We start from the raw sequence: 23,908 nt of genomic DNA on the forward strand, positions 1-23,908 counted from the left end.
GAGTATTCAGTGCTACCCAGTATAGAATGACATGTGACAGCTAATGGCTTAATTATCACTTTTGCAACTGCCTCTTGATCAACATACACAAAAAGACTCAGTGGTGGGTGTTAACTGATTAACTTCTTTTTAGAAAAGGCCCAGAATGTAGTACAACTGAGGCCTGATGTTGGAGGATTAAATTTTGGTCTTTCAGAAAGATGAAACCAAAAAAAGCCGCCTCTTCCACAGCAAAAGAATGCTAAGCCCTATTCTGCACAGCCACTTCCAACAGATATTAGCAAGCCTGGAAAGTCCAGGCAGGTCAGGGCAGTCCTGAATTCTCCTGTCAGAGTTCTAGCTGGGAATAAATGGGTATGGTCTTGGTACTTTTGTTGAGTTGCCAGGATACAATTATCAGCTAGTAGATACACGATTGTTACTTGTCAAGAAAATCTGATCAAAAGATACTGGGAGTAGTTCTCAGGTAGTAGGAGGGAAGCAAGAGCTGACTGGATCTTTCTGGTCATCTTCATCTCTGACCATACTCACCTGAGGATGTATATGACTTCTGGAATGGTGTTCTTTTTTTGCCCTTAAGCGCTAGCTTTTCTTTAAAAACAACTAAAAAAATACAGAAAGTGAAGATGAGTTTTATTTTTCACTTTATATTTTTGATTATTTGTGTTTTTACAGTGCGAGGCAGTGCTCCTAGACCTACGTCATTGCTGTGTAGCTGAAAAGGAAAGTGGTGATAAGGCAGTTCATGACTAAGATTGTCTAGTGAAATGTGGCCATGTCCTTCAGTTCTGCTTGTGCTGTTCTGTTTTTGCCTCTCTAACAGGCATGTCAAAGGAAGTCTGTTCAGAGACCTTAGGTCTCAGAAAGGGCACAAGGATGGTGCTGTTAGGTACACTCATAATTTCTACTGTACCATTTTAGTAGGCTTACCCACAGGTTTAAACCCCTTTACCTTCTTCTATGAGTGATCACATAAAGCTGTTTGCTCCATGATACCAAACAAAGGGAAAAGCATATTATAATGCATGTATTTTACATATAGCTGAATTGCTGTAGTATAATGTAATGTTTCAAGTCCAGATTTATGACTTCTCCCCTTCCCTCCAGCCCCCACTATCCCCCACATGTTTATTTTGGTAATTCTTCTGTAGTTACTAGAATTGCAGTGTGATCGAATTTAAACCCATAGTTACCACTGAGGGATTCCCTGTAATATTGTTGAAAAAAAGTGTTCCTCAGTGCAGGCCCCTTGGGAATCAAGGGGAGCAGCAGCCTTGGAGCTGCGTGTATAGTGGGGACCTATGGCTGGATAGCACCAAACATGGGTGCTAGGGCAAAGAACAATGGATAAAATTGGGAAAGAAGGGAAATTTAGGTTAGATATATGGAAGAGATTCTTTACTGTGAGGGTGGTGAGGCACTGGAACAGGATACCCAGAGAAGTTGAGGATGCCCCATCCCTGGCAATGTTCAAGACCAGGTTGGATGAGGATTGAGAAGCCTGGTCTGGTGGAAGAGGGTTGGAACCAGATGATCTTTAAGGTCCCTTCCAACCCAAACCATTCTAAGATTCCCTAGTTTGGAGAGGTGACATGGCTCACTTAAATGGGGTTTTCTTTTTCACTTAGCACTGAACATCAGCATGCTGCTGCAGTGTGATCAGGAATAACAACAATCTTCTCTGGGCAAATGCTAGACACAGGATAGTCATTTAGGTTATGAAATAAAGCAGTTCAGAGTTCAGCACCTTCCTTTTACTTTTGTTAAGTCTTTGCCAGGTATCTCCCTCTAGTGCTCACAAACAAAATCATCAAACTAGAAAGTGAGGGCTCAGTGCAGTAGGCCTGTAGGACTCTGGAGGAGACTGGTTTGATCCATGCTACTTGTTTTTTATCTTTTGGCTGCATGTCTGTGCACTGAAGCCTTGGTATCTCTGCTGAAAAGAAGGTTAGCTTATCTCACGCTGCTCTGTATGGGTTCTGCACTTTTTCTCTGTCTGAACATGTATTTCCCTCCTCACTCATCTGGAATGGCTATGAAAAATAAGCCAAATTGGCCAGTGGTGGAATTTGGGACTGCTCAAAATGGCTCTGCATCCACGTGGACTGAGCACTCTCCGATGAGAACAGTTCACACGCACCCGCAGGCAGGAAGCTTGGCTCACTTGTGTAGCGCTCTCTTCTTTTCTCTACAGAGTGAAATTAAAGCTGCTTTACCTTTTCATGCTACCCTACCCTGACAGGCAGGTTATTGATGCCCTTTCAGGGTTCTAATTTTAATGAGAGGTTTTTCACTCAAACAGGCCTGAGGGGCCTCCGAAGCCGGTCAAAGTGCAGGTGTTCAGCCCATCGCTGTCGGCTGTGACTCCTCTGTTGTTGGCTCAGTGTTTTCTTCTCTGAGAAGCAGATGAATGCTATATACAGCACAAGCTTGAACACCTAAAATTAACGGGCCACATGCCTTATTAAGCAGTCATAAGAAACAATATTGCTCATCCTGAACGTGAAGCCAGTTTGTAAAAGACAGTTTGGAGCATAACCAACTCCAGAAGAGGTTAGGACTCTTTCTTAAGGTAACAAAAAAAACAGAATAAAAAGAACAAAGAGAGTACTAAAAGAGAAGGAATTTACATACAAATAAAAGCAGCTGGAAATAGATGCCAGTAATCCCACTGTTCTGGTTTACCCCATCAAACTGTTTCTTTTTCTCCTCACCCCAGTCTTAGAGAGAGATGAAGTGATAGGGCATTGCATTCACACCTCCTTCAAGGCAGGGAGAGGGGCAGAGTGAATTCATACCTTTTGCACTTGTATGGAGCCATTTTTATCCAAGTCTGCAGTAGTCAGGGAACAAAAAAAAGGAGTTGTAAGAACAATGAAGAATTGGAAAGAAAGTGCAGTCATTGAAATGGAGGCCAATCCACTGAGACATGTCAGGGTTTATTTTTTATTTTTCTTCTAGTAACTGCTGCTTTTCTAGCATAGCTTTTCCCCCTTCTTTTTAATGAATTCTCTTCTCTGTGTCACTTGAGCCCTGGGGTTCTCTCTGGGGTTTTATTTAGTGGTACAGGAGAGAAAATGTACATGGGTGCATTATACACTTCCACGCACCACACCTCCCTCCCTATATTTGCACACTAGTAGATACAGTGGCCTAGACAAATCTCCAGGGAGGGAAAATGGAGAAAATCCTCCCTCCTTGTAGCTACTAGTGTGCAGGTAGGACTTTTTATCACAAGTCTGTAGAATACTGTTGCTCTGCAACAACTTGTGGAAATCAGGCTTGGGTTAATGAAAACAATGAAACCAGCACTTAACTTCCAAATGATTTCCATGGAGACAGCTAGACAGCAGTAGTGTTTGGACTTTTTTATTCAATAAAAGTTTGAGTTATAAATATTCTCCATTTGTTTCCTATTTACAGTTGTAAAATATTTTAGGATAGCCTACCCGTCACCTGTCATTCAACGTCTCTATAAATGCCGTGAAAACATCATTGTGAAATAAAAACGTCTTATTTTCAACCCACAAACCCAATTCCCACACACTCACCAAATAAAATCAAAGAGACAAAAAAGAGGAGAGGAGGAACTGGGGGGATGGGGAGCAAGAGGAATACAGTACAGCAGGTGACAATGCAATATTTGCTACACAGTAGCAAAAGAAATGGGTACAAAATTTAGTCTGCTATGATGACAAGCTTCTCAGGACATTTGTTATAGACCAGCGCTGTCCAGTGCATTTCTGAAGGACCAGTTGAAATCCAAATTCATTTTCATTGTTTTCCTGCAATTCCAGGCAGCGCTTGGATTTTCGGTTCTGGATAGGGCCTCCCTTTAAGGATGGGGGGAAAAAAAAAAGAAGTGTTTGGATTAAACATTGTGAACTTATTGCATTGCTACTCCATGTGGTAATATAAATTATAGAACATCCCAGTGTCCATCTACGAAAGTCCACTGCTACTGTGAAAAATGCTTCAGTCAGAAACAAGGTAACCACTAGGTCAGATTTGGAATGAAGGTTCTTTTGTCACAGGCTGGTTCAATCTCTGATGCAGTTTGGAATAGCCTCAATTGCCTGGTTTCCATTTCAGCAAATGGGATTTCTGGAATTGAGCTGTGTTTCTAGCCATGCATTTTAACCACGAGCCAAAGCTTTTCTCTTTGCTTCAGTTCCCTGACTTTGTGGCTCTGCTGCACTTCTGAACACCAAAAAAAGGCAAACGATGCCAGGGGCGTCCTGTATAAAGGACAAAATGCAAAAAACTGTTTACTGTTTGAATACTGAAATGTCTTTTATAATCTTATGTTGCTAATCCTCAGTATTGAGTCTGTTCAATTCTCAGCTTAATACTGCAATATTAAAGCCCAGCCTTCACTGCTGAGTTGGATGAAGTCTTAAATCACTGGGGCTATCAGCAGTTAACTACAGACCTCAATTACAATTAAATTGCCATGCAGGTGACATAAATTACATTTTCCCTCCCTTTAAATCCGTTTTTAGTTGGTTCTCTCATCCTCTCCCCTGTCTAATAAAGGTAATAGATAACTTGTAAGCATTATTATCTTGGAAGTTTCTTCCAAGATACACAGAGTAGAGTAATTGTACAGAAGTCTGAAAGTGGCTTTCCCTAGAGTGTCTTGAACCTGTGTAGTCAAGAATTACTGGCTTAATCTGCAAATCAAAGAATGGAGCGTTTGTCAGTACAGATTAGTGCATTTGAAAAGTGCACATGGAAAGAGAAGCTGCATTTAAATTACTTATTTGTACGACGGAAAAAAAATAGTTGCTATAAAAAACCCCGGCCCCATACAAAAAAACACCACCTCATAGTTTTCTCCAAGTCTGCATTATAGCTTGCATTATAAATTCGTAACTGGGAAAGATTTCTGTTATAATCACAAGTCTGTTGGCATAAATATATCGGCTGTGTGCTGTTTTAGAGCTGCTGCTTCCTCAAACAAGGGCTGCTTGTGCCATTCAGTACAGGTTCTGCTTCATTCAGAAAGGAGACTGAGGGTCTCCTCGTATCCTACCAGTAATGCTTAGTAAGTGCTTTCTCCAACAAGTGGCTTCTAAAATAATTTTTTGGGCCTGGCTAATGCAATACAGAATCAGTTTTGAAAGCTCCACATATAGCTTTGGGAAAGTGAGGCCATTTCTAGAATAATCCACAAAAATTCAAAACATGAGGCTCCTGTAAATCCTCACGGTAGGCCTATGTGCAGTCTTGATACAATTTTCACTGATTACTTTACTAGACAGACAGGCATACAGAGGTATTTTAATATACCTCCATAACAAAATGCTGAGTGAACTGTATTTTCCTACCGCTGTATAACCATTATTGACATCCGTATTAATAAGAGTAGTTAAGTTTGGGTGCCTGGTGGGAGCATAAACTCTAAGCTATCCAAAAGCAATAAAACTGCAAGACATGCAAGAAATTTCAAGAAACTAGGATGAAAAATTAGTCAAAGCTTTATTATGTGCTATTTGTTCTCTTATCCTAGACATGCACCCTACACCCCCCTCCTCAGCCCCCCAGCCTCCCTGGTTAATTTGGCCTTCTAAAATTCATTGTACTGAGATTGATTTTTCCCCCCATCCAGCCCCCCCATTAATGAGATCTGAACTAGATTCTTCACATATAACACTCTAAGGTAATAGATATTTTTCTCATTGCAAAAATCAACAGTTGTTCTGTTTTCTTCTAGCAAAACATAATGTTTCTGTCATTAGTGAAAGCTGTTGAGTATAGTTTTTTCACCGCACAGACTCAGTGTTGCATGGCACCCAGGGTCAGCTATCTGAGTTTAAAGTGGGAATTGGGAATTACAGTTTACAAGTGTTTCTGCCAAAACCCAAACCCAAGATTAACTTCCTCGTGGTTTCAGCTGATGCTGGAGGTGCTTGTGTTGCTGTTGGTTATGTTAACTAGTTTCGAGTCTTTCATTTATGACTTGTCCCTCATCCTGGTTTCAGTTCTGAGACATCCTCAGCTCAGATCTTGCACTGGAAGCTGAAGAAAGTTGTCCCACTTTTTGTCCTGTCAGAAGACTAACCCATTATGGGACACTAGTTCAGGTCTATTACTTGCCTGACTTTTGAACTTGGGATGTGACTTTTGAACTTGGGATGTGAATCTGTGTATGGTACTTTTAGGCTTTGCCTGTCATTTCTAAATGTCATTTCTCTGTGGTGTCCACTTTGAGAACAGTTTTTATGCTTATGAACAGGAACGAGCTGGGATGCTCAAGTCTAACTTCAGCAGCTGGGCTGGAGCAAACACCTCATTTCTTGGCTGCACTTTGTGAATCCCATTCTGTGGTGCCTATTTTTTCTCCCCAAGGACAGTACGTGGGGTCTAGGTCACTTACAACTCTGTTAGGTAGAGGAAGGTGCAGCACTAAGGCATAAATACTGCCATGCTGAGTGGGAATTTTCCTGCCTAATTCCCATTTGTTTCAGTGGTGAAGGGTTCTTTCACTTGAATGGGCCCAAATGCCTTGCGGATTTGGGGTTAGAGGAAGGAGGAGGTCACAGAAGAGACAGTGTTTTTCCTTTTTTCTAAGTCTTGTAGAGCAGACTGAGGTGTTTACACTAAATGTATTCATGTGAAACACTTTAATACAGGCAGCTACATAAACAAAGTGTAAACCCCTCCTAAGGAAAACCAAAACAAGCAAGCAACCGAAAAACCACACAAAAAGCTCCTCTCACACCTCTTCACTTTTTCTGATGCGTCCTCCTGTGAAATCTGCCTTCTATTTAACAGAAACAAGTGACTCAGAAGATAAAAAACCAAGGAAGCTCTTTTTGATGTGGAAAGCACTCTGCAGTGGCTACTGAAAATCACCCTGCTGAGTACCTTGGAGCTGCAGAATGGAATGTAAAACAGACACCAAAGTTAAGTAGCAGCTAATATGTGGGAATTGAGTGTTGTACAGAGCACGGATGCTTTTAGCAGAGCGTGTTTTTTTTTTTTCCCACTAAAGACAAATGTAGAGACTCAAGCCCTTTTAGAAACAGAACAACTTAGCTCCTAAGAGATGTGAGGCCTGTGCAGAGCCATGGCTTCGTCCCTCGGAGAGGATGCAGTCTACACAGCTTTGATTCCTTTCAGTAGGCATATAAATGAAAGAATTGCTCTGAGGTACAGGGAGTAAAGTTTGTATAGCATTTACTTAAAATTTCCTGTCATTAGTCCACTGTGTTCAGGTCCCCTTCATATGCCTCATGCAAGCCTGGGACAGTGGTATTGGTCTGTTACCTCTGGATTGATGACAGCACACCTAGCACATGTCACAAGGCCTGACTTACTGAGCTGTGCAAGGATTAAAGTGCATGAACTGAATAATTCCACTGAGAAAAGAGAGCAGGCAGGACCAATGCACCAAAAAACTGATGGTGCATTTGCTACTCTGACCAGCTTGGCCTCCAAATTACAGTATTCCTGAACAGTTTCTGCAGTCTGTCAGCATCCTTAGCATTTGGAACCCTAAAGGCAAATGCAGGCAAAGTTCAAAGTTGTCCTTTAAGTTTGGGTTTGTTTTGGTTTGGTTTGGTTTTTTTTAAATAATCATTTAGCAAAACTTACATAAAACTCTCATAGTCAGGTTTACCGTGTTTGGTAAAATGGTTTATTGTATTATTACAATCCAGGCCAAGTGAAAGGTGAGCTGCCTAACTGGTTTCTTTTCCCCATTCTAGGTAAGACTTCTACTTTCCAATTTAAAGGCAAAAAATTGATAGCCTGGGGTAATGCCTTTAATCATGAGACATAAAATGTAATTCTGTAAACTGAAAAAAGTTCAAGAGGAATTCTGCCCAGTTGAACAGAGTTAGGATTAAGATTATTGATGATGAGAGGTAGCTCAATGGCAGTAGATGTCTCAAGAGGATAAATAAATATCCAGGTCAACTGTTTTCTAAAAAATAGACTGAATGTGTCAGCACTAACAAGTTTGACTGAAAACTTGCTTCGATTTGCTTTGCAAAGATCATCAGTTTCTATGAGAAGCACAAATGCTCTCAACTCTTGCTGGTGGCCTCAGACACATAGAAAACTGCAGTGTAAACTGCTGGGTTTTTTCTGGTTGTATTTAATAGAAATTTCCCATTACATTTACTCTCTAATTTTCTTCAGTAAGAATTCTCTTCAGGAAGAACCAAGTAGTTTGCTGTTTTCTGTTACTCTGAAGTTAGATTGCCAAGTTTGTGTTTTGATGTATGAACTAAAAAGCACTTTCAAGAAAATAACAGAGATGCTACTTAACATAGTTTAGGTATTTTAGAGGAAGGATTTGAATGTGGCTATGTGGCACCACTAAAGCTGAAAAATAATTCTCAAAATAGACCTGACTTGGTCAATTTAGTCATTGTTTTACTTGGCACATCTGCTAGATGTAATCTGTGATATTCCAGTCATTTAGGTAGGTGTGATGGGGCCTGTGAGCTGCATGTTGTTGTGCTGGGATTCCAAATTTCCCAGAAAAAGCAACACAGGAAGGGAAAACAGGGAGTTAGGCTTGTTGCTTTAGACTGAACCAGAGCCTCATAAGCATGAAAGTTAAGACAGGATTTGTTCACTTGTAAAACTGAGGGATGTTGAATGAATGTATCACTGAAAATCAGACTGATAGCTATTTTTCACAAGTTACTTTAAAGCATGTGCTTTTCCTAACAGAGTTTAAACCTATTTTTTGCTCATCACATTAAAGCTCGTGTTATTCTACCTAAAAGAGGAAAAAAAAGTGCTTTTACCAGCTTGCCTAACCATGGATGATATTTCAGGAAAAGGTCTTAAAAGGTTAATGAGTGTATCCAGTCTCATATCACATATACTATATAGATCATTGCATTCACTAGTCTATTAATTTTGTATTTGGACCTCAATCAGTGACCTCAAATATTTACATGTTCGCTCTGCCTTTGAGGCAGAAAGTCTAATCTTCACTGTTGCTCTGATACATTTGAATAGAAGAATTATGGTGAGGTATATGAGACATAGATAATCTCCACTCTAAAGAGAACACTTGATCTTCCCATGCATTTCCCTGGAATATTGGGGTAAATTTTCAGTGACTGTTACTGCACCAAACTTAATCCTAAAGAAAATTGCTTGAATTTTACAAGGCATTTTTTCCTCTGTGTGATCAATTCTGTACAGATGTTGATGCAGTGAGGAAGTGTTCATAGGAAAAAGGGAATAATTCATCCCATACAGTAATTAATGTCTCTTCAGTATTGCCAATTGCTTGGAAATACTGGATGATGTTATTGGGTTTAGAATTTCTACTTTAAAGTTGTAAAAAGGATATAGGTATATATAATATAGAGGTAACTTCTCAAATCTAAAGCAGTATGATAAACTTCACAACTCTGTCAAACGGGTTTGCTGTAAGTAAAACAGACTCTATAGCATACCCCTTGTTGTTCAAACCCTTCATCAATTTATTTTAACTATTTAAATTGAAATATTTCTCAGTGAAGTACATTGTTAACTGTTGCTCTTCTTCAAAGGCACTTACTTCCTAATATATTTGAGGACTGCTGTGAAAATAAGGTGCATTTAACTGCTATCATGTGTATGAAGTATTATATAGAGCAGGGTGATATATTTAAAAGGTGTTGTCTGTCAGCTATTTAGATACCTATTTACAGGTAGATAGGCCTACCAGACACACTTAAAATGTGAATTTCTTTCTTCAGTACCAACCAAAACTAATTGCTATGTATAATGTAAACTTAAGTGGTGTGATAATTGGGATCAACCAAACAATTTTTTAAGGAAAAAGTTATTTTTTTTCCCTCTTCCTACACTCGGAATCTGTTGTCAAGCCACTCAAGCCTTGGTCTTAGAGCCACTTGCTTGTAACCAATGCATAAATACTATGAAACATCCTCTGACAGTGGAATTAGACACATCATTCAACAGTTAAACCCTGATGTAGACATTAAACTGTTGTATCTCATTCCATTACCAACATGTCTGAGTGAGTGTTCAGGTTTTAGATAATCATAAATGCTGGATTTTTATATTGCTGCAACAAATTTTTTTATTCTGCAGCTGTGACAAATCAAATGATGCAGCCTCAACTGTATGTCCAGACTGGGTTTTAGAAGCTAGTGGTTTGTGCAATCATTTTCTGTTTTGTTTAATCTAGATTGGCTACATGGATGTAGAAGAGCCCAGGTTCTGAGCACAGCCCTTTAAAGGTGTAATAGTTAAATTTTCAGGATGTAAAGAATACTTCAATTTTCAGAATTAAAGTATTAAAACAAAGGCAACTAAAGCTGGCAAAAGGAAATGCAGTTTCATACAGAGAATGTAACTGCAATAGAAAAAACTTACAGACATACAGCATTAAAATCAGAAATGGAATGTATGGATTTATAACTATCACTATCATCTCTCCACATATATATAAAATTTTATCACAGATTTATAACAGACTGTGAATAACAAGATTAAGAAAATAATACCTTGAAAAGAAATAAATTTAAGCCTTAACTGAAATACCAAGAAACTCTTCAGGATATGATAGCTGAAAATGCATTTTTCCTTTATAAAATGGGGATAAAACTAAGAAAATGGAAGGAAGTTTTATAGTAGAATACATTAGCCAGACTACAAAGATCGTTAGACATTTTTCAGAAACTAAACATGAATTTTTACTTTATCAGCAGTGGCCAGGAAATTTTCCTGACATACTAGAAAAACATCTGCAGAAACAAATATTTTAGCTATACAATATGATTTTTAAAATTAATTGTTGAACCCTATTCCCAGGGATGTGTGTGTGGGTGTGGTACAGTGGGAAGCAGATTAAAAAGAGAATCCTTTCTCCATACATAGCCCTGATAATTATGGCTAAATGCAGGATTTACAGCTGAACATATTGTTTGGTTTTGTTTTGGCAGCAAATCCAGATGATGGTGTATTATGTTGATCTTCTGATAGCTAGGATTACCTAGTAAGTCCTTTGCAGAAATGCAAAAACTGGCTTTATGTTGTGCAGTTGATAATGACGGGGCTTTTCTGACCACAGCTGCTGTCCTGAGTAACCAGCAAACTGGACAAGCCACTTAGAAAACAATTACACGCCTTTTTGAGAACTAACACTCATAAAAGAGTGAGCTCCAGCAATGCATGTTGGTGAGAGATGATTCACAGATTGATATTTCTGTTTTGTTTTTTTTTTCCTCGCTACTAGATGGGATGCTGTTCCCAAGTGTCTCTCCTGCATCCTCCTTTGCCTGCTGTCCTGCCTGGTAGCATTCAGAGAACTGTAAATGCAGAAACCTCTATACTAAGTAGTCACTGACTACTTAGTGCTCGAACTTTGAAGCTCTAAAGTTCTAAATTTAAATTTAAGATATGTTTCTAAACTATATAAGGTCACTACAATAAGAACTGCTACATTTTGTACCTCTGGTACCAGCAGGAGTGTTGGATATCAGTAAATCCTGTGTTCCTAAACGTTTCTGGAGTCTTGAGTGAGACCTGGCCTATAGAAAAGTATCCAAAGTTATTGCTTTTTTTCTGCAGAATAATTTTGCTCTAACTAAAAATACAATTTTTTTTTTCTTATATAGTTTATTTTCACAGATTGTGCCATGCAGTAGCTGCCTGCATAATGAAACAATATTTTGATACAACTAGGAAAAAGATGGGAGTGCTGGAGACATTGGCTTTATTTGCATATTTTAAAAATACCTTTTGTGAAAAGCTCAGAAAAGTTACCTTTTTCTCTTTCATTCTGAGATTACATATAAATGACTTCTGCAAACAACTCAGGCTTGGTTTATCTGCCTTGATTTAGGCTTGCTTCAAGATGTCTAAAGTGGAAGATGGAGAAAGGCAACAAAGATACTTTGAAGTGTGATGGAATATTCAGATGGTGGGGAGTTACAAAATATACAAACACGAAATAGAAACAGGACTTGGCTTAGGATGTGAATGAAAATTACTGGGACCTGACTTTAGTGATCAAAAGTATGAATACCAGTGAGAAACTGTCAAACAAACTTTCTCAGGAAAAAAGGATTGTTAGTTTAGAAATTTGCAAAATTGCTGTGATTTATTAGGATATAGGAAACCTGTTGAATTCATTGTCACAGGCATCAGTGTTCAGTGACTGACTAGACGTTTTTGATGGGCTGAGTTAATTTTAAGAGTGCTGATAAAACAACACTTTGTAGGCATGCTGAGATGATCATTCAGACAAATCAATTCTCAATCTTCTCAAAAAGAGCACATCAGGGGTCAAAAAAGTAATCCTCCTTCTGGTCCTACAGTGAACTGCTGGCTCAGACGAGAGCTCATTTCTGTGAAACAGCAAGCACTGACCACTGCCTGAGGCAGTCTTCTAGATGAGGTAATTAATCCAGTTAATTAATTTTCTGATCTGTAATGCAGCAAATTGTGTATTCCTAGTTTTTGCCTCTTTGTTTGGTTTTGAAGTAATCATCATTTTGGTATATAGGATCACAAAATTGTTTAGGGTGAAAAAGACCTTTTAGATTATCGAGTCCAACTGTTAATTCAGCACTGCCAAGTCCACAACCAAACCATGTCCCCAGATGGCACATCTACACATCTTTTAAATACCTCCAGGGACACTGACTCTACCACTTCTGTGGGTAGCCTGTTTCAGTGCTTGATAACCCTTTTAGTGAAGAAATTTTTCCTGATAGTCTCTTTTCTCAGTGACAGGATGAGAGGAAACGGCCTCAAGTTGTGCCAGAGAAGGTTTAGATTGGCTAATATCCACCTTGCTACAACCTCCTTTCAGGTAGAGTGATAAGGTGCCCCCTCAGCCTCCTTTCCTCCAGACTAAACCCCCCCAGCTCCCTCAGCTGTCCCTCAACAGACTTGTGCTCCAGACCCTTCACCAGCCCCGTTGTCCTTCTCTGGAGATGCTGCAGCACCTCAAAGTCTTGCTGGTAGTGAGGGGCATAAAACTATACATATTGACATCATGCACCTGAAGCTCATGCCTAAGAGCACCTTACTGCTTTATTCTCTTTTTCTCCTTATGGAGGAAAATATTTTTCTAACGTAGCATATAGAGAAAACTGATGTAAAGACAGCTTCCCATTGTTATTTACCAGTCTAGCATAGGTGATGCCTAGTTATTCATCTTCAGCCAGACAAAGAAGAAACTCCTTTCAGCACAATCAGGAAATGTAAGATTTTTATATTTTCCCACAGATATAATAACAGATTCCCAAAGATTTTTGAGTTTTAGATGAGAGCAATGCCTATTTGTTTGTGAGACATAACTCCTTTGGAAAACAAAAATACTGAATGACAATTTTATTTCTTTTGTGTGTGTGTGTTGTATTCAATTAATCCAGGTTTTCTAATATGAATGCTCAATATGAAGGAGGTTTAGCTCATTTTAACCCAGAAACCAAACTACTTCCATTGTCATTATATGCTTATGATTAAACCAGTCTCTAGAGAGCAAGAAATAAATTGAGTGCCAAGTCAAGAAAATTAGGAAACGAATCTGCACTAGTATTTCAATTGATCTGCATATTCTAACATGGGAATTTAGGTTGGGCTCTTTGGGACTCTGATCACAGTGTCTAGATAATGAAAATGGCTTTTCCCTAGTAACCACAAAAAGCTGATTATCATTGATATTGGAAAAGGAATGTCCTTGCTGCTGCAGCACAAACCTCTCACAGTTTACTCAGACAATAATGGAAATCATGTATTTTTCTGTCTGTTATACCAAGAGTCATTGCTGTTGGGTTCAAGATACCAGACTTAGTGGCCTGGTCATTTCACTGAATAACAAACCCTCTTTTCTTGCCAGAGACATCATTGTTTCATCCTTATTTATTTGACTTTCAAGGGAACATTTTTCTCATCTTTGCATCTTGGACTGCAGGGGGTTATTTAGTAGCCAAACCTTACATACATAGATACTGGTTTTGTCTCCATTGGAATTAAAGATGCAATTTTTATTGACTTGATCAGGACAGAGTTTTGTTTTCATCTGGGAAGTTACAAATAATAAAAGATGTATGCTGAAGGCAAAAATCCTTCCATCCATCTCACAGCTGAGGAATGCAGAACCCAAGAAGTGATTGGTGCAGTAATGCAAAGAGGGGACTGGGAACAGAGCTCAGATCTCCCAAAACTCAGCTGCTTCATTTGGTAAGTGCTGGTTATCAGAAAACTTGTAGGAAATAATCTGGATTTGGCCATTCTTTTACATGCCTGATGTTAGAATGCCATGCAGTACCTCTTCAGCAGCAGCTGTAATTGTGATTTTCAGATGGAGCCTATCTGGACATCTGAAATTAGGAAAAATCATGCAGAACTAGAACAAATAATTTCTTTGTAAAATAAATGTGGCGTTTAAAAATTATATGCTAAAATATGCAAATAGGGTATCTGTTTTGAAGGAAAAACATGGGTATGTGTTAACTTCCTTCTAAATTAATTCAGCACAAGTGTCTTAGGATTTTAAATGTAGTCCTCAGGAGAGTAAATACTGCATAATGTGATATGCTAGAAAAGACTTGAAATGCACCCACTAAAAGCTCATTTTATTGCTGTATTCACACACAAACTTTCTAGCTGGCAAGTTCTTCACCTAATTTTCAAAGATTAAAACTTGCTACTAGAAAATTACTCCAAATAGAAGACTAAACTGCTACAATGGAATTTTGATCACCAATAGCTACAGCAATAATTGCCAAGCAAATTTAACATTAGTTGTTAAAACACAATACTATATAGTAATATTTGTATTCCTTATTTTTTGTACATGGTTTTTGCTTATACATTTTCATATTTAAGTGGAAGTCAAGTATTTGAAATGGAGAAAGACAGAATGCTTTCAGATTTTTGTACTTCTCAACAATTCCATTCTGCTTAAATGGGACTAAAGAGTTTGCAGGCTTATAGTAAGACAAGGTTCAAGGAGAATAAAAAAGAAATTCTTTAACATACCTGTTTCTTTAAATTCATATTGTCATATTAAAATACAACAAGAATATTAAGTTGCACATGAATTAGGGACAAATTTAGAGCAAAATGAAAATTAAAACATTAACTATTACTTTCTCATGTCTAAGCAGAACAATGGTTCAAATTCCTTTTCCTTCAGCTGTAACACATTGTGTGGTTATCCAGTTAGTTAAAATATAAGGTACAGGCAAGTTAGGGTAACGTTTGATCGAAAATGGGCAAAGAATATCTAAATATAGAAGAAAGTGCTGCTGTACCCATACACCACCATTTCACTGGGGCTCCTGGGGCTTGTGGATATGCTCTTTTGGGTCTGAAGTTCAAAACTTCACACTTGGCAACACTGATTATTTAAAAATCAGATAGCCTCACTAAAAGTACAGGGTTTAACCTAGTCTGTTGGTTCATTTAATTGAATAATTAGGTTCTATTTTTCCTTTGTATTTCTCCTGCAGGATCAAAGTCTGTATTTCTTTTAACAGGATCACAACCTCTTTCTGTTCTGAGCTGCCAGGCAAACAGCACTGCCTAATTATATAGCTGTATAGCAGTACAGCATGTCTTATACCACAAATACATACTGAGAGTATTTGCACCCTTTGGGATTAGAAATACAGCATAAATCCAAATTCTTGATAAATTAATGATGCTGTTTTTCTATCCTGTGGCTCTCATAATGGAAGAATCTGATGAAGTTGATGGAGACCACTGTTCCCTTAGACACACACAGCTCTTCTGAAATGAATCCCATACACTGATGTCCTTGGCTAATGTATGGGCTGAAAACTAGAGTGGACATTAGAAGGAATTGGGCTCTGCATCTGCACTGTGTGCTCAGCAAGGGGGCATATGAAATTGGTAAATTGGTACACAGACTCTTTCCTTGCTTCATAGGCCACCAGTTTAATCCTGCTATGCAGCCTGCATTCCTGTGCTTTTCTGGGATGTGGTTGTGGGTAATGGTGCTAGCTAGCAGTAGTATTGCATTATCTATTATCTAATATCTATTTAAATGAGATCTAAATCATCATACTGATCTGTGGAATACTGTAACAACTCAGTAGTTAATTTGCTTGTCTGTCTTCCCTTTTCTTTCCAAAGCAATTCCTACTATGATATTTAGGAAATGATACCACAGCTGTCAGCAACAAATTTTGTTTGCAGTGTCTCAGGATAGCACAAACCGCCCCCTCCAAACATTTCTGAACTGGAAGATCTCCTGTGGAAACCTGCAGCACTGACTATAATCACAATTCTCCACAACATGCAAAGCTATGTTATCAGTGGGTATGGGAAGAGGACAGAGCTGAGATGTAGGCCCTGCACATCCTCTCCCTCCCATGAAGGCTGTGCTGAGTGTCTGTCCCCACAGATGCATTTTTCCCACCTTTCTATGGCAACCACCCTGGAAGGTGAATTACTTTATGCCGTAGCAAAAGGAATTCAACATGGAGCAGCCTTAAAAGGATTAGTCTCAGGGTTTTAGGTCAGCCTTGTGTTCTCTCTTATACCTCTTTTTATACAGAGCCCTCACCTATCAAGTTTCTCAGGACAGCAAATAGTGACAGCATAGGTAGTCTGATTAGCATAAGGGAGTCACAACCCTATCCAACTAAGTAGAAACATGAAGATACTTCAAGATAAAGAGTAGTTACAGAAAAACCCTCCTTTTGTCTTTCTTATGCCTCTGGAGGACTCCTGACATGATGTAAGTGTACTTTCTCGCTGACCTGCTGCCACCCAGGTGAGGTATGTAGAGACGAATTTCACTTGTAAGGCAAACGTCTGACCTGCCATCAGCAATAAACCTGAGAAATCAGACTGGAGACTTCTTAAAACCCCAAGCCAATCCACTCCCTCCAGAAAAACTGATTGCAGCGTTTAGAACGTGCTATTTCTTTAGCACATGAACAAACTTAATCATCAGAGAGTCAGTTCAGAAGAGCATGGTTCTGGCCATCAGCAGCTTCTACTGAAAGATGTCCTGCGGTGTGCTGGCCCACATCCTCCATCTTGTGGCCCCTTCTCTGTCACCACTCAGACCATGTCACACAGTCACTGCAGCAGTGCCAGCAGCTTTGCTGAGCAGTGACTGTCATACCCGAGTGCTGCTGACCTGACGCTCGGTTCCAGCCCTCAGTTCCTCAGGGAGCACGGTGCTGCTGCCAGCACGCTGTGTCTGCACCTGCTCCTTGACGAAAAGAACTCACAGGGTGTGAGCAGGATTAATTGTTTACTACTAAATAATGCACAGCTGAGGTTAGTTTTTGCTTTCCTTGTGGTTCATAATGCCAGAGACGCTTCCTTGCTTAAAGTAATATTTTGGTAAAATGCTGGTTGTTTTACTACTACATAATTCTTGTCTCTATCCTCTCTGCCTTGGCTTATTTCTGATCACTTACCATTTTTTTGATATAAGGTCTAATTTTGTTCTGATTAAATGAAAAAGCGGTGAGACAGACTGAACTAAGTGAACTGTCAAACACCTAGGAGACTTACCAGCACAGAAGTATTTCCAAAATAAACATTTCCCTAAGAGAAGACTTGACAAACAGCCTGAACAATAGGATTCTTGAACCCTACCCAGTTGATGTAAATCTTTTCAGGGCTAATTTACATAATTTGACATAATTACAGTTATAAGGACTTGAAGAAGCTTTGGAAGAAAGAATGTCACTGAAGCCTACATTTTATTGGGTCTTATTGCATTTGGCAGCCATACAAAACTGTGGAGCATGGAAATGTGCTCAGATAGATCCTGATTATACAAACACATAATACGAGCTTTGAATGCTCAATGCAGGTTTGCCCTGTGCAGAAAGATGCCAGTGGTATTTTCCCTCCATTTGACTGTCCACCAAACCACCATTTTGTCCCCAAGGTAGCAGTGGACATCTGGCTGCCTGACTCCAGCTGCCTGCAACTGAAGGTAGCTGGGGAATTTCAAACTTTAAAACCAATGTAAAAGATAAATTTTTAAAAAATAAATCAATTTATATATATATATATATATATTTAATATATATATTATATATATATACATACACATATTTATATGTATGTGTATACACATATGCTTCTAATCATTCAAAGATGCAAATTAATAATTAAATAATACTGGACTAGATCTATGGAGGCAAGGAGTCTCCTAGCTCAGGACGACTCCATATTCTACTTTTGTCATACAGAACTCACTCATCATTACACTTCAACAGGGCAAAGGAGGAGGAAAATGTTATCTGAAGAATAATTTTTTCAAAAATCTGTGCAGTCTTCTACCAACCACATCCATGTCCTACCACAGACTATTGTGCTGTCTCTCAGGTTATAGTGTGATACAGTGAGACTGTTTCTTCCTTCAAATTAATTCAACATAAATGGAATGCAGGAAAAAATACTGATTTTTGTGCTGGTCAGGGAAGTCTAGGTCAATGGGTTTATCCTCCTTTAGGTGGTCAGTTTGTTTTCCCATTCCCTTTCTGTGACAATTCACCACTTGCACTGCTGTATTTTTAATTATCTGTAGCATCAGACAGTCTTGTTGAATGGCTCAAGAAAAGTCCAAGCACACTCGCAGCCAAAGGAAGGTGCTATAGAAAGCTACAACCAAAATCTACATTTTAACTAATAATTCACAAATTTCAAGACTACATAAGCATCCTGCTTACTTGCAGGAGTTCTGCTCACTGCACAGTATGGAAAAGAACCACCAGAGCTTTAAAAAAGTAATAAAAAAAGACTCTTTTCAGAGAGACAGCTTCCAGCATATTCACATAAACACATCTTTTCACCAGACTAAATGGGAGCATTTCAAAGGGAGCTGATCAGTTGATCTTGGCAAGCCTTGATTACATTCATTAGCTTTCTTGTAGCTTACAGAACATACCCAGGGCTGTGTATCCGGCTGTATGTTGAGCAATAATGACATTTCAATTGCATTGGGTATTAACGAAATCCTTTTTGAACAGAAAGCTTTTAATTATTTCATTTGTCTCTTAATTTATCCTAAAGAAACAACTAATTAGCTTTCACTTCTCCTGGGCAGAAGTTCCTTTGTAGAAGGAACATAGAGTCCATAGAGTCTAGTTTAACAGCACTGCAACTTCATTGAGAGACTGTGTTTGGAATGTGGAATCAAAACAAACCTAATGCAGTTAAATACCATTTTTGAAGCTTTTAATGGCTAAATTATCAAGGCATTCTACTGCTGCCCCTCAAATGAGACCTAAGATAATCAGATCTAAGATAGTAGCAGTATCCTGGAGTAGAAACCATTAAATATCACCAAAGGGTTGGGGTGATACAGAGCAATCACTGAATAGGTGAACAATACTAAAATGTTAGTGAAATGCTCTTTAAAGAAATATGTTAATTATACTTTTTAGAAATTATAAAAAAATCAAGTGCAGAGATGGATACAGTGAGGTCCTCCTCATGGCAAGACTAGTGTTAAAATTTGTTAGAAGGCATAATTAAAACTTTGCCCTTGAGGGGGACTGAAAGCGAAAGCTGGGATGTCTCTCCAGTTTAGGGATTTAAGGTCTACTGCTTGAGAGTTACTGTTGAAAGACAAATATCTGGATTACTTTCAAGTAAAAAGACAAATTATGTTAATAGTATACTTTGGTGATTAGTGTCCAGATGCTCTCTGCACCAAGACTGACGTTAAACTGTATTAACAAGGTCCTAAAATATGCAGATAATGGCTGTTATAGAAAAATAAACTAATGAGTTGACAGAAAAGATATCTGCAAACTCACATGGATGTTACAGAAAAAAATAAATGCAGGAATAAAATTACTTCAGTGATAAGCTTCAGCCTGTGGGCTGGAGTACACAAATAGATTTGTAGACTCAAAACTGCAGAGGAGTAACTGTGAGATCAGGCAAGCTCACACTTGGGATGACATTTTCCCCAGAAGCTAAGTCATGCACTTGTTTTAGAAAGTAATGTAATTTCATTTTATTGATCCAAAACAACCAACCTGTCAGTACCTGACATGGTAATCTTCCATGGTCTTAAACTTACCTTAGGAAAATCTCATCTTCCTTTGAAAGACCAAATTTGACTATCTTTAGCTTTCAGCCACCGGAACCTGTTTTGCCCTCAGGATAACCTGTGTCCCTCTGTGGAAACACTGATATGCTGTGAGTGACCTTGCCACTTCCTCTTAGCTAAACCAAACAGTGATTTCCATAAGCATTACATTGCAGAGCATGGTTTTCAGCCCCTGACTTTTTATGGCTTCCTTATAGTTCTTCTGCATGTTTCTAAATAAGTTAAGAGGTGTGGACACCAGGCTTGGGCTAGGTATCCTATCAGGATTCTCATCACTGCAAACTCACTTCTCAGCCTTTACTTGCACCTCTTTCTTTATCTGTCTCACACTCCCACACACACATACACAAAAACATTAGCCTTTTTAAGAAAGGAACTGCAAAAGTAGCTCATTATGAGGCTGTTATCACTAATGATCCGCTACTGCCTTTTCTGAGTTGCTACTTCTAAACAAGCAAAAAGATTTCTGTTTCTTGTTCCTGGTTTTTTGGGATTTTTTTTGGATTGAGATAATTCCAAAACAGTAAACAAATTATTTATGGTGAACTTAGAAAATATAATACAAGTTTTGTACCCTCCTTTGGTAGCTGACATTGGGAGCAAATCTAAACAGCTTCCTGGCTCTGTGCAAAGAAAGCAAGGATAAATCTCTTTCTGTTCTGTTAGTGAACAGATTACTCACACTTCAGATAAAGAAACAGCTTTTAAACTTTCCGAAATGTCTGCCGAGTAAGAATTACCTGAGTAAATTGCCAGTAAAGCTTCATTCTCTTGGCTTTGGCATAATTGCATTCGATGAGCCTAGGCCTGCTGTTCACATCCACCAGGCATCTGTTGTCATCATCGTCGATAGTGGGACTCAGAACACCCACGTGGAGCTGCTGACTGCTTGTGTAATAAACATTCTGCAACAGGAAGCACAAACAAGATTTGTGGCCTCTACACAGAAGCAGCACTTTTACCCAAAAGCCAATGGCAAAGATAAATATGCTGAATAGCAGTAGGCTGACCCCATAGTGGCTTTTTAATGATTTTCTTTCATGCAGGAAGCGTTTTAAAAGTTGTTCTAAATTAGCAATTAACTGTTCATTGTTATCAACGAGTAAATGCTGGTTAAGTATTTAAGAGGAAATATGCAAACACAACTGATTGTTATCTCATTCTGTCCCTTTTTATTGCTGTTTCCTGCGTTTGTGAACCTGGGTCTTCAAAGAGCAAGAGATATACCCTCATATGAGTGACCTCATAGGCTTCAGTGATTACACTTAGGACCAAAGGCATGAAATTATTATATTATACAAATTCTTTCTACTCTGTTTGACTACAAAGATATATGGGAGGTTTCTCTAGAAGAAAGAAAAAAAAGGGGAAGGAAGGTGAGCTTGTTAGATGGAGATAGTATGTCCTCTTGAAGATTAACAGGTTACATACAAGCCCAGGAACATAACACAGGACTATTCCATGATTCCCTGTTTGCTATTCACAAATAGAATTAATTTTGCTAAAATCAGACCTTTTTCTTGGAAGAACAATGAGAAAGATGAAATGGAAACATCATGCTTTAGGTGTCTTTGATAACTCAGTGGTATCAACAGATGAGAGTAGACAGAAGCACCAAATTAATGCCTCTGTCATAACATTAATGCCTTTGTTTATAACAAAAGGGAAGCTGGAAATTATGCTGTGTGTATTTGGGAATCTTTTTTGTTCCCAGAAGCTGCTGATACTATCTGCTGCTATCTGTTCATTGTTGATGTTGCAACTTGTTTTATATGTGTGTGTTCCTATGTGTGTGAAAACTCTGACAAAATAGGAGCGAAAGAAGAAAAACAGAACAAACCAGGACTGAGGAGATATGCAGGAGCTTCATGTAAAAAAAAAAAATATTTGAATGCTGAAAGCAGTCAATGCAGGGGTTGAATATAATGAAAACAAATGGTGGTGTTTCTGGGCAAGACTAAATCCCCTATTTACCCTCCTGTAACACTGCCAGGGCAGATCTGCAGCAGATGTAAACTGACAGAGTTGTATAAAAGTTAATGAAGTTGCCATTAATGGTTTAGACCAATCCAAGGTTTTGCCCCCCTTAATGAAGTTTTGTTTTTTTCACCCCACAGAAATGATAACAAGTCTGAGCTGGCTGAAGTGAGGTGAGTCTAGGTTTTAAGAGGCTGAACAGAGAAAAGTTGAATAGTTCAGTCATGCCTTACAGGAGAAGAGCAGGGTAATAAAAGGACCTAGCAGAGCACATTTCCAGATTGTTGGTTGTGAGGGATTGAAGTAAACTGTAAGAACTATGGAAAGACTAACAAGGTCACACCCCAACAAACTCCATGCACAGGTCAGGGTATTAACATTCCTGCAAACAAAACTGATGCCTTAGAAGAGCAATAAACATTTAGAAAACACCTTCTAGACAGACAAACAGCAACTACTTTAGACACATTTACGATCCATTCAGATGTGCTTTTATTTTTAGAAAGACTGAGGTAGTCATATAGCAAGATGATCTTTAAAGGGGATTGCTAGGAAACACTAACTCTACAGATGAACATGTTGTTGCAGCTCGTTTATCTCTTACCTGGAATTACTACTAGAAAACAGAGAGGGAAATAGTCATTTATTTTCATTTTTAACTGATAGGAAGGAATTTGTTATTTTAGCACATTGTCACCACAGAAAACACAGTAGAAGAAAATAAAGGAAGTTTTCATTTTTTTTTCTGAATGATAAGCATCTGTCACTGGAAACAAATGAGCAGGCTTGGCTGTAACTCTAAGAAGTGCATGCTATAGCTCAAGGTTGCTCGTGCAAAAGGAGTGTGCCTGCAAACCCTCGGGGCTGAGCTGTTTTTATTAGCTCAGTCCCCTCACCCTTTTCTCAGAAGCCTGAGGGCTGCAGGTAATCACAGTAAACCTCCACCAGCTTTTTTTTTTTTTTTTGTCAAAGCAGTGATGGTTCAGTCTGAGCATCTTTCTGGGCAGAAGCAGAATGATGGCTCTGGCTGGGGGAATTACTCAATTCAGTTTGTTGGCAAAACTGTACAGAAGTAGAAGAATCAAATGCAATTATACCTAATAGATTTAATTAGCAGGTTCCTCCTTATTTTCAGAGAACTCAGCCTATCTGCTAATATCACTTCATTTTTCATTGTGGACCAGTTAAAAAAAGAGGTGTGAAATCTTGAATGCTCACCTAGTATTGAGAAAGGCACTTTGCAGCTCATAGGTGGTATGTAAAAATAGGGTCACACTGGAACAGACTGTGGTAGGGTGGCAGTCTGTCCAATAAGACTCGATTTTAAGATGTTGCTTTGCTTATCCAGTAATATAGATAATATTGAATTATTCTCTATATTATTATAAACATTTTAGTATTTTATATAATAATATCTTATTTCATTTCAGAATTCAAAACACTGGACAACCTTGCAATGTTGGTAACTTGACTGCTGTGTTTTTCTAATGGATGAATCACATCAAAAGCACATACACTCTACAAATTCAACTGGAGCAGCATAACAGCAAGCAGCAAGGTACTGTTTTGTGTTGCACTTGGCCAGAAAACTTTTCTTGAAAGCTACAGACAATCCATGGCTCGTTTCACCCACCCTGAGAATGAAACAGACCCTGCACTGAGAGTACATAATACTATGTTAGGATGAAGAAGGACACCCATTTGGTAAAACAGAATTAACTACTGACACTACTGAGTAACATTCTTCTGGTCTGAAACCTAAAGCTATTAAACATGAAACCATGGTAAAGTGTCCCTGTAAATAATTTCATATATTAAAAATATTTTAATTGCTTTCATGCTATATCTTCCTGTTTCTTTCTTTATTTTTTTTGTGGC

General features: G+C 38.6%; 1 protein-coding gene and 1 long non-coding RNA gene across 4 annotated transcripts in view; one reads left to right on the plus strand and one right to left on the minus strand.

The window, feature by feature from the left end:
* Positions 1-3,353: 3,353 nt before the first annotated feature.
* GALNT18 (polypeptide N-acetylgalactosaminyltransferase 18) overlaps positions 3,354-23,908 on the minus strand; it is a 225,929-nt gene continuing 205,374 nt past the window's right edge. For both annotated transcript variants that reach the window (XM_018076080.2, XM_018076079.2), the window contains exons 11-12: positions 20,794-20,958; positions 3,354-3,833 (exon numbers count right to left, since the gene is read on the minus strand). In XM_018076080.2, coding sequence (XP_017931569.1) covers positions 3,687-3,833; positions 20,794-20,958 — 312 coding nt within the window. In that variant the 3' untranslated portion in view covers positions 3,354-3,686. The remainder of the gene's footprint in view (positions 3,834-20,793; positions 20,959-23,908) is intronic.
* On the plus strand, positions 8,139-23,735 carry LOC108640293. Of its 2 annotated transcripts, XR_001921073.1 has the most exons (5): positions 8,139-10,978; positions 12,303-12,382; positions 14,079-14,175; positions 22,171-22,203; positions 23,461-23,735. It is a non-coding gene; the product is annotated as an uncharacterized LOC108640293 (long non-coding RNA). The 2 variants fall into 2 exon arrangements; XR_001921074.1 differs by lacking the exon at positions 22,171-22,203.

This window comes from Manacus vitellinus, unplaced genomic scaffold (genome assembly GCF_001715985.3).
Source record: "Manacus vitellinus isolate BGI_N305 unplaced genomic scaffold, ASM171598v3 scaffold_30_pilon, whole genome shotgun sequence".
Lineage (NCBI taxonomy): Eukaryota > Metazoa > Chordata > Aves > Passeriformes > Pipridae > Manacus > Manacus vitellinus.